This window comes from Ammospiza caudacuta, chromosome 5 (assembly GCF_027887145.1).
Source record: "Ammospiza caudacuta isolate bAmmCau1 chromosome 5, bAmmCau1.pri, whole genome shotgun sequence".
NCBI classification, from domain to species: Eukaryota; Metazoa; Chordata; class Aves; order Passeriformes; family Passerellidae; genus Ammospiza; species Ammospiza caudacuta.
The window spans coordinates 16,526,192-16,536,076 of NC_080597.1; the positions used below are offsets into that span (position 1 = coordinate 16,526,192).

Genomic DNA, 9,885 nt, shown 5'->3' on the forward strand with positions numbered 1-9,885 from the left:
AGGGAGGAAAGGAGGGAGGGAGCGAAGGAGACCGGTCGGACCGCCCCGGCGCTCACCGCCCTCAGCCCCGCGCGCCGCCCTAGCCCAGCCCGCGCCAGGCGCCTCGGCCCGCGCCAGGCGCCTCCGCCCGCCCAGCGCCGAGAGCCCGCCCCGGGGCGGGGGAGCCCGCCCGGCCGGCCCCGGGGGCGGCGCTTGGCTGCCCGGGCAGAGCAGGCGAGACCGGCGGCAGCAGCAGCGCGGCACGGGAGGAGGTAACGCCGGCGCTGCCCGCGGCACGGCTCGGGGTGGGACGGGACGGGGAGCCCGAGGGGCGGCGCAGCCCCGCGGCGGTGCCCGGCTGCTCGCCGGAGGGGCCGCCCGACCCCGCCCCGGTCCCGGCGCTCCCGCAGCGCTGCTGCTGCCGGCACCCCGCCGCACCCCGGGCGCCCTCGGCTCCCCCGCGGGTCGGCGGAGAGGGTTGAGGGAGCGATCCCGCACTCTGCTGCTGGCGACAGCCCCGTGCCGGCCAGCCGGGACCCCCGGGCAGGACGGGACCTGCGGTGCCGGCTGGAGACGGGCGGGGAGGGCCCGCTCACGGGCGGACAGGACGTGGGCAAACACTCATGGCTTTTCCGTGCCGGGGTTTAGCGTGGAAAATGCTTTAAAATAAACAAACCAAACCACCAAGCTGTGAAGCTTGCTCTTAATTTCGATCCGGCACACGAGGTTTTCAGCGGCTGGCAGAGGGGCAGAGCCCGTTCCTCCGGTCCCACCGGGCCGGCAGCTCTCGGCACTCGGGAGAAGTTTTCACGCTGCTGTTTAACTAAAGGTATCTTCCTTCAGTGTCGCCGAGGAACTTTTCTTTAAGGGTGAAAGAAAGGGCTTTGATTTTCAATTCCAGATTTTTGGGTGATACTTATAAATCAAAGCCCAAAAAGCACTGTGATGTTATTGGAGCGTTCAACGCTAAGATTATTTTTTTTAAAAGCGAAAGTTGGCTTGCTGGAGTTGCAATTGTGTAACGACTTTGCATGAAGTAAGGTTGTGAAACAGTATCAAGCATTGAGTCAGAGCAGCTCAGTAAAACAGACTGTAAGTACGGCTTGGGAGAAGGAAAATGTGTCATAGCAGGGAGTTATGTTGACTTTTTTTTCCTCACTTTTGTATTCTCTGTGCTATTTTGTAAGAGTATTTCTTCCATTTGCGTCAGCCTCCAGGTAAAACACCTAGAAGTGAGCTGCTCAAGTTAGCTGAAATATATTGGCAGGTATAGAGGAGATATCTGACATACATGTGACCATATCCCAGCCCGTGGCTGCCTCTACTTGTAACATAAGCATCAATGAGAAGAGATTGAGAGTAAATGGCAAATTCTCCCAGCAAAAATCTTGCTCCAGGATGCATTTCAGTTCCTTGTATGTGAATAAATCAGAGATTTATTTGCACAACTTGTGCTCTGCCATGTTGAAATCTCAGTGGGGAGGGAGATTTTTTGTCTCCATCTGTATACCTTACATTGTAGTCTTCAATAAATACCGTCTTTTTAAAAATTCTAAATACATATTATAAACACTTATTATACACTTATTAGATATTTATATTCTGTTTATATCCTATAACATTTATTGTTTGAAGTGTCTATATTACTTGAGATCAGATAGCCAGCTTTTTTTTTTTTTTTTTTTGTGGTGGCTGTATTTTTTGTCATAAGCTGAGATATAAATTTGATTTTAGTGTTGCAGCTTCCCAGGAATTAAATCCACAACACACATAAATAGTTTATCAGTATAAATTAAGTATGTTGTCTTTAATTTTTCAGACTGCTATCTTGGGAAGAAGCTTTCTTCCTGGGGAAAATCTGCCTCTCAGACCTGGGCAGAGCCATATTTGCCGTTAAAAAAAATGTATGGTAGAGGATGAAAGGGAGAGTATGTGTCTTGGGGACCCCCTTCCATGGTATGGTCCCAGCTTTGTCAGTCCATCTCCAAACACTGGGCACTGGGAACCCAAGGGCTGCCAGGGTGATTTAGCTCTGCTGGGAGTTTTTTGTTTGTGATTTTAATGCAGTTTTAAGCCCCATGTGATTGGATAGCCAGCCCCAAGCTGCACATGGATGGAACTAATCAGAAGTTTTATCAGCACAAGGGTGTAAGAAAATGGGATGAAAGCAGTTCTCCTTTCCTACCTTTCTTCTCCTTCCTGCTGACAGAATGCCTCAAAGAGGGAAAGGCACCTGTCCTTCAGAGACCTCCTCAAGGCAAAGAAGTGTTTCAGTTCATTTTTCATCAGGTTGAAGCAACTCAGCTGTTCTGTCATGATATATCTAATCCCACCTACAGAGCAGCCCATCCCTTTCTTTGGGTGCGCAGTGTTTTTTCCAGAAAGAGACACAGAAAGCTTCTGGTAGCTTTTTCTTTATGTTATGCCACCACAGAAAAACAGCAGAGAGAAGCCCATTAGGCAGCAAGTTTAACTACTGCAGTTTTCCCCCCTTTATTTCTCCTTTTACTTTATGTAGCTGGAACTAACTTTGGGTAAGTCAGATATTTTGAATACTTAGAATAATTTTTCTAACATGTATATAAAGCAAAGTAGCCCTCACTGCTCTGCTGGAGCTGCCTGAAGTCACACTAGGGCTAAACAGAAAAGGGGCAGCATGATGAAGAATATATTGCAGGGCAGAGATAAGAAGTGGGAAAGAAGTAAACAAGTTAAGTGTGTGTGAGAAGAAAATGTTTCCAACCTTGATGGTTCTTAGAGGCAGATACCTGCTGGGTACACTGCAGATACCATTCACAGACATCCAGCATTCTTCAGTATGAAGATGAGGGTGCAAGAATGTTGTGCAACTCACCCTGGAGCTGCAATACAATTGGGAAAGTAGTTATTATTTCTAGGTTGAGTAATGCTACTGCAGCCAGTGGCGCTGTGTTAGCAAGTCTGTGGTGTTCAAGTTCTCACCAATTCATTTCAGATCATCAGCTGTACACGGAAAGGAAGGCAGGGCTGATGAACCTCTGTGCTCACATTACTTTTAGAAAATGTACAGATTCTCCAGTGCACCTTGCCTTTTACTCATTCTCTTGCTAAAGACCTACATCAGGTAACCAGACACAGACAGATGTGGCTTTTCCCATGCTGTTTTCTGAGTTACCTGTGCTTTTTTATGGAAAGTTGATACCAGTATTTAATTTCTTGGGAATGAAAACACAAGAACTCCCACTGCTGATGGACAACTGTGGTCGTGCTGCCAGCACACCTTGCTGCATAGTTTCATTCCTCCTTCTCCTTGCAAGATAGAGTATTTTGCCATGCTTGGGAAATCCTGAGAGATACAACTGGAAAATACAGCACATAATTCATTAATAGCAATAGTCGTTAAAAGACTGGGACACCAAAATTCAATTCCTGCCAGTATGTTCAATCTCTTAATTTCTATTTCCAGCCCTTTGCTCTGCATGAGTGGCTTCACTTCTCTCTTTTCTTTGCTTTGCACCTTCCCTGTTTCTATTTGCCTGTCTAGTTTTCTTTCTCTTAAGAATTATTTCAGTGTTCTTTCTCTAACATGCATGGGTACATCATTTATTCACTAATGACTGCCACAGAGCAGTGTTTCAATTTTATAGTATTTAGCACTTTCAGACTTTGTTCCCTGGGAGGAAGTTGACAGAACCCTTGACAAAATCTGTTGCTGATTGCTGTGAGGAGACCATCCTTATATTGTTAACATCCAAATAAAGCATAAAGCCCTTTGGGTTATTGCTTATCACTTTTGAAAAAATAGTATTTGGCAGCCACTCTGGAGTTGCACATATCACAGCATGTGTAGAGAGCTAAGCCTGGCCTCCCTGTAGGCAAAGCAAAAGGGTTAAAAATTAGTGAGATCTTATTAACTTGCAATTTTTAACTTAACCTTTGGGAATTACTCATCTGAAGGCAGCCAAAGAAGAATCATTGTGCTCAGAGCTCTTGTTCCCATCACACCTTGTTGCTCCTGCACATGGCACTTGCTTCACATCCCAGTAAAAGCTGAGCCTTTCATGCTGTCAGTGGGGATGACAAGTAGTGCACACAGCAGCTGGCAGCCTGCTTCCTTGGGAAATAACAGTACAGATCTTAGTGCAAGAGAACAGGAGAACTCCTCTGCTCCTCTTAAGATGCTTCTCTTAAGTGGAGTCCACTAGGCAGAAGTATGGCAGCAGTGAGCCCTGCAGATTTTTCCTCCCTCCCTTGTCCATCCTCCACCCAAGACCCAATTGGTCCTATCACAGCAGAGTACCACATTGCACTCCTCTTCCTCCTTCTCCCCAGCCTCAGTTCTGAATTCTTCCCAGCTTGGCTCTTTTCACCTATTCAGTCTTTTTTTGGTTTTTGACCATGACTTGTATCTCTGGTGGCTTTGTCTGCTGCCTTTTTGTCTGTATTTCTATTCATTGCCCACTTCCCCCAAGCCCACAGCCCAGGCCTACCTGCCCCTTCATGTTTACCCCTCTCAACCTTCTCATCCTGTGTGCCTTACCAGTCCCTCCATGCTCAGTTTGCTTTCAAAACTCTGCTCTGCTTCTATCATCAGGATTTCTCTCGATCCCATGCAAACTGCATTGTGATCCCAGCCACTGAAATCTCACATTAAATCTGTGTGGGCAGAGCCCTGAGTGCAGGGACAAAAACCATAATGCAACAACTTTCTTGCTGCCCAAGCTTACCCTGATCTCCGAAGAGAAATTCACCAGGTCAGAGCTGTGACAATGCAAACTCATCTGTGCCATTTCCTATTGGTTTAAGCACATCTGTCACAAGTAGGATTTCCTCTTCCCCACTCCCTGCCTCCTCATCCCAGCAGTCATGACTAAAGCAATAGAAACTTTGAAATCCAGGGAAACACAACAGCCAAGACAGTATCAATATGGCACTTTTCTCTGACAAGCATCTGAAATGCTCATTGACCTAAAACTTTATTTTCTCTCCTGGGCCTTCTGCAGTTGCTCTTTCCCCACTGCTGCAATCTCATAATCTCTCTCTTGAATAACAGATGAACAGGAATTGGGTGTATTTGCCTACTGTATATTTGAAAAAACATAGAGAAACATTGAAAAAACATAGAAAGATTTGAACATCTTTCAGTTCTGCCCTTTTTTTTATTGTAGCTCTAATGTTTAAATTTCAGTAAACTAAGCACAGCTCTTCTGGAACATTTGGCCTCTGGCCAGAAAATCTGCAATTAAACTTTGTCCTCCTTCCTTGCTTGCTGGTTTTCCTGCTGCCTGTACCCTAACTAAAGCAGCATGGCCCAGCAGAGCAAAGCATTACTTAGCCCTACTTCTGTAGGCAAATTTAATGGGCTTGGCAGCAACAATTGCTACAACTGATTGAATGCTTCATGAAGGAGCCAAAGGTGTACTCCCCATGTATCCAGATCACCTTCCTTGTTTAGCAAAACATCACTTAAGTACTTACCTTCTCATTGTCCTCCCTGGTGTTTGTGTTCCAAGGCAGCTTCTCAGGTGGCTGCTACTGTCACATCCCTCTGGCTCCTGCTGAGCATCCTGCAGACAACACCTCACATTATTTTGCTTGAGCACAGGAAAGCACATGCTCTTTTCTTCCTTGGCTCTGCCACTTCATTGAGGGAATGGGCTTTTTGGTGAATACAGAAATACACACTTCTTACTGCATTTATTTATTTTCCAAGTGCAGTTCATATAACATTCAAACTGCTTTATTCCTGTGCCATACTTATTAGTGAGGATATTTCTGTAGGTAAAATTCAGAAATCTTCATGCACTCAGCTGAGAGAGAAGTAAAGGCCCACTTCCCTCTGGCTCCCACCTCCCCAGGGACAGATTCCTTTACAGGTACAGGTAAGATTATGGTACAAGATCCATTCCTTTCAGCTGCAGTCTCTCTCAGTGACAACACTGGGCTGTGGATCAGATCTGACATGCATGTTTTTCAAATCTGTTAGAAATGGAAACTTTTGCAGTTGCATTTTGCAAGTTCTCTGCCAATCAGTGTTGGGTTTTTTTTTCAGGTTCACTGTCTCAATGGAAGTGGTACCAGCCTGGGCCCCAGCAGTAGGTTTCACACTCCTGCCACATGCAGGAGGATTGTTAGGAGGCAATATAACCAAAAGGGAAATCCCAACATGGTATCAAACTCTACAGAAGCCATCCTGGTGTCCACCTAACTGGATGTTTGCTCCTGTTTGGGGAACTCTCTATACATCTATGGGGTACGTTTTTCACATTGTATTAAGGCACTGGCCTGATCTCAAAGTTGCATTTGGTATAATGCTGGACCAGAGGATATGACTGTACTCCTGTGGCTTTATGTTAGTAAGGAACTGTGTCAACCTGCTTCTTTAACAGGTAAAAACTTGTTTTGGGAGTCACGTGTGGGTTTGATAGGACATTTTGTATGCAGAAGTACCCACATCAAAAGCAGCAGCTTGAAAAGCTGCCATTAATTTGTTTTCCTCATTCATTCTGAGGGGAAGACATGCCAAGCTGGAAACAGCAGAGCAAGGCAGCACTGGGATTTCTTCTAAGTATATCTTTCAGTAGTTTTAAGAAAATTAAAAAAAAGGGGTGGAGGAAATTAGGATAGAACTGTTCTAACAGAGCTCAATAATGCAATGGATGAAACTGAATGCTAGACTGGCACTCCCATGTTCTCTAATTTTGGTTTCATTTTCTTTCCAGAAAAGCTTTGTAATTTTTATAGCCTCATGTCCTGTCCCTCCCCACCAGACCTCTCTTTTCCTTTTCCTCACAGACTGTACTTTTTACCTTATTTAAGTGGAATACTTCTGTATTTGAAAAGTTAACATTTGAATGAGATCATTACTGACCTGTGAATAAAAACATGCCTTGTATCAAGGAGAAAAGAGCTGGGTGGCTTTCCCAACTCCCTTCAAGCTGATTGCACAATCTGTAACCCTGTGTCTGGATTCCTCACCACAAATCTGGGTAGCAGGTTAAATACCTTAAAGTCCAGATTGTGACAGTTTATAACTAATTTTGGTAATAGCAGAATCACTGTATCCTAAGGTGGATGGTCTTTCTCATGTATTATACATGCAGCTCAGTGGAAAGATCACACTTACTACCAGCCTTCTCTAATCCATCATGCACACACATTCCTTGAATGACCAAGATATTTCATTCCTCCAGAATCTCTTAAATATATGGAAAGCCACAAATAACTAGCAGCAAGATTTAATTAGCTTACCTGTCTTTCTTGAAACTTCACTTCTTAGATTTGTACATACAGTATTGGTCTGAAGTTGAAGTCAGGTGTATGAACAAGTTGAAGTCCACACTGTGCTTTGGAAATCACTTAGGAAATGAAGTTTCTAATGCTTACCCTGCCCCAACTTTATTCTCTTTTCATTATTCTCTGCAATCAAACTGCCAGAGTAGCAAAGCTGCATTGTTTAGTCCATGTGAAAGTAATGAAAGTGACCAAAGGGTTCTTCCTTCTCCCCCTGCTCCCCATACTGAACTGTGCTTTGGGATCCCACTCAATGCCATTCATTTCATCTACTTAAAAACTGGGGTTGGATTTATTTCTAAAAAATCTTAAAAGCACCACGTCCCAATATCAAAACAAAGTTTCTTCAGTTTTTGCATCTTAGACTTGTTTCCATTTCGACATGGTATTCTTTTTAAAGACAAATGCAGTAAGTTATCTGCTTCTATGCACTTAAAAGTAAGAATTCTGGCATGACTGGAATTTTTCTCTCTCTGTGTTATCCAGAGCAGCTGATCAAGTCTGTGCTGTCAGTTACTTTGCCAAGTAAGGCTTAGACCTCTCAGTCTTCCAAGTTAATCTAGACCCTGGCACTGAACTTATTTCATGGATCAAGAATGTGTGGTAGCTTTAAACAGTGTAGTGAATGACACTTCCCCTTTGCTTTCTGCAGATATGGCTCCTACCTTGTGTGGAAGGAACTGGGGGGCTTCAATGAAAAGTCAGTGGTTCCTCTGGGCCTGTATGCAGGGAACCTGGCACTAAACTGGGCATGGACTCCAATATTTTTTGGAGCTCACAAAATGGGATGGGTAAGTGGAACACTAAGGTATTGGCATGAAAGGTTTGTGTCATCATCTTTTCTTCCTGAAAATGGGCCTGAGTGCAAAATATGGCTTTTAGAACTTTTCAAAAGTTCTCTTTAATGCATGCCAGCACCCACCTGAGAGAATTTACAGATTCTGCCAGCCTTTAGTAAAAGCTTTGTGTGACTACAAAACAAACATTTATACCTTATTGCAATTCCTAGGTTTCTCTGGCAAGCAGCAGTGATAAGCAGCTTATTACAACATTATTTAGGTGATCAACACCCCTTTTAGAATACACTTTCTGCAGCTCTCTGAAGAGAAACCGCTCAATTCTCAAAAATAAGAATTGCTAATGCAAAAAATAAAATAGCAGTACATGTAATGCTGTAACAGGGAAAGACTGCAATCCATCACAGATTCGTTCACACCTCATCTCTTCAGGTGGCATGAACAAACTGGGCAGGTTTGCTTGCTCCAACTTACTCTTGGAAGTATCTCACTGCCCACTAAAGAGGATATGGGTGAAAGAAACTTCATTCTTCCTCTCTGCTCCCAGCTGTAATGCCCTTTCTTGTATGGTTTTATGACTCAAAGTGGTTTGTAACTCAGCAGAAATCTATCTTTTTCTGCTGGCTGGTTTTCTGAGAAGGATTTAAAACACAGAGGGACAGAATAGATGCCGGAGCTAGGTGGAAAGTGACACACAGGAAATGCGACAAGTAAAACAACACTAATCACCTTCTGTGTTTCAGGGGTTGGTGACTCTCCTGCTGACAACTGGTACAGCAACAGCTACCACTGCTTCCTGGTACAACATCAACAAAGCAGCAGCTTATTTGATGATTCCTTATTTAGCCTGGCTAAGCTTGGCTTCTGCACTCAATTATCGGATCTGGAAGGACAATCGCAACAAGAAAAGACCTGAATAAGCAATTTTCAGCCAAAACTATCTTTTTTTCCATGATAATTTTTTATATAAAGTTACGGCCTTAGTTTATTATTAGCTGAACTGGTTCAGCCCTAACTTTGGTATTTACAAGTAGACAAAACAAATACAACTTTACTAGGCAAGCCATAAAGGGGTGTATGCCTGACTGGGTTTTATAGCAAACTACAAGAAAGTCTTGATTGAAAAGTGGTGTCATATTCTAGTATTATATGTTACATGACAACAGCATTGTAACCATTACCAGAAGAAAGCAGGGACTCAAACATCCTTATGTTCAGAGGAAGAAATCCAGCCACACACTTAACAGTTTTCAGAAGGTGTTCCTAACAGTGACAAGGATGATTGTGGCCTGAATCTCTCATATTTACCACTAGGCACAGTGCTTTTGTGCTACGATATGTCCCACTACAGCCACCAGATATTTGTCTTCTGGCCATTGTACTCTGAAAAACGTTTAAGACAATTTACAAATGTTTAACAATTTGTGCCTTCCCACTTGGAAGAACTGTATGTGCATTCAGCTAAATGTATTAAACTACATGTAAACTTAATAACCTTGTTCCTTGCTGGTATTGTTTCAAATTGTTTTGAGCAGAAAAACACTGAAGGCAGAAGGATGCTACAGCCTCAAAGACAGCCCCTTCATCTCATCTCCTCCTTTGCAATGGCCAAGACAAACCAGGAAATTCAAGCAACTGTAAAGAAACTGTGAGAACCCAATCACAACATTTCTTTGATCAAATTTAAGTAAGGAGCCCAAACCAGTTGGGGTTCCCCTGAGCAGCAGGCCAGCACAGTGTGAGCATCACTTCTGGATGTGCAATCCTGCTCTCCCTTCTGCCCCACCTCCACAGCACTGGATTTTCCCAAGTTTATTTCTCCAGCCTATGCTCCAGT

At 44.0% G+C, this 9,885-nt stretch overlaps 1 protein-coding gene across 2 annotated transcripts; it reads left to right on the forward strand.

The window, feature by feature from the left end:
* Nucleotides 1-108: 108 nt before the first annotated feature.
* TSPO (translocator protein) lies at nucleotides 109-9,542 on the forward strand. 2 transcript variants are annotated; one of them, XM_058805615.1, is made up of 4 exons: nucleotides 109-251; nucleotides 6,011-6,211; nucleotides 7,904-8,042; nucleotides 8,792-9,542. In XM_058805615.1, exons 2-4 carry the CDS (start codon nucleotides 6,024-6,026, stop codon nucleotides 8,966-8,968), a joined length of 504 nt encoding a protein of 167 aa, XP_058661598.1. In that variant the 5' UTR covers nucleotides 109-251; nucleotides 6,011-6,023; the 3' UTR covers nucleotides 8,969-9,542. The 2 variants fall into 2 exon arrangements, with proteins under 2 accessions (XP_058661598.1, XP_058661599.1); XM_058805616.1 differs by lacking the exon at nucleotides 109-251 and adding an exon at nucleotides 364-808.
* The last annotated feature ends 343 nt before the right edge of the window (nucleotides 9,543-9,885 follow it).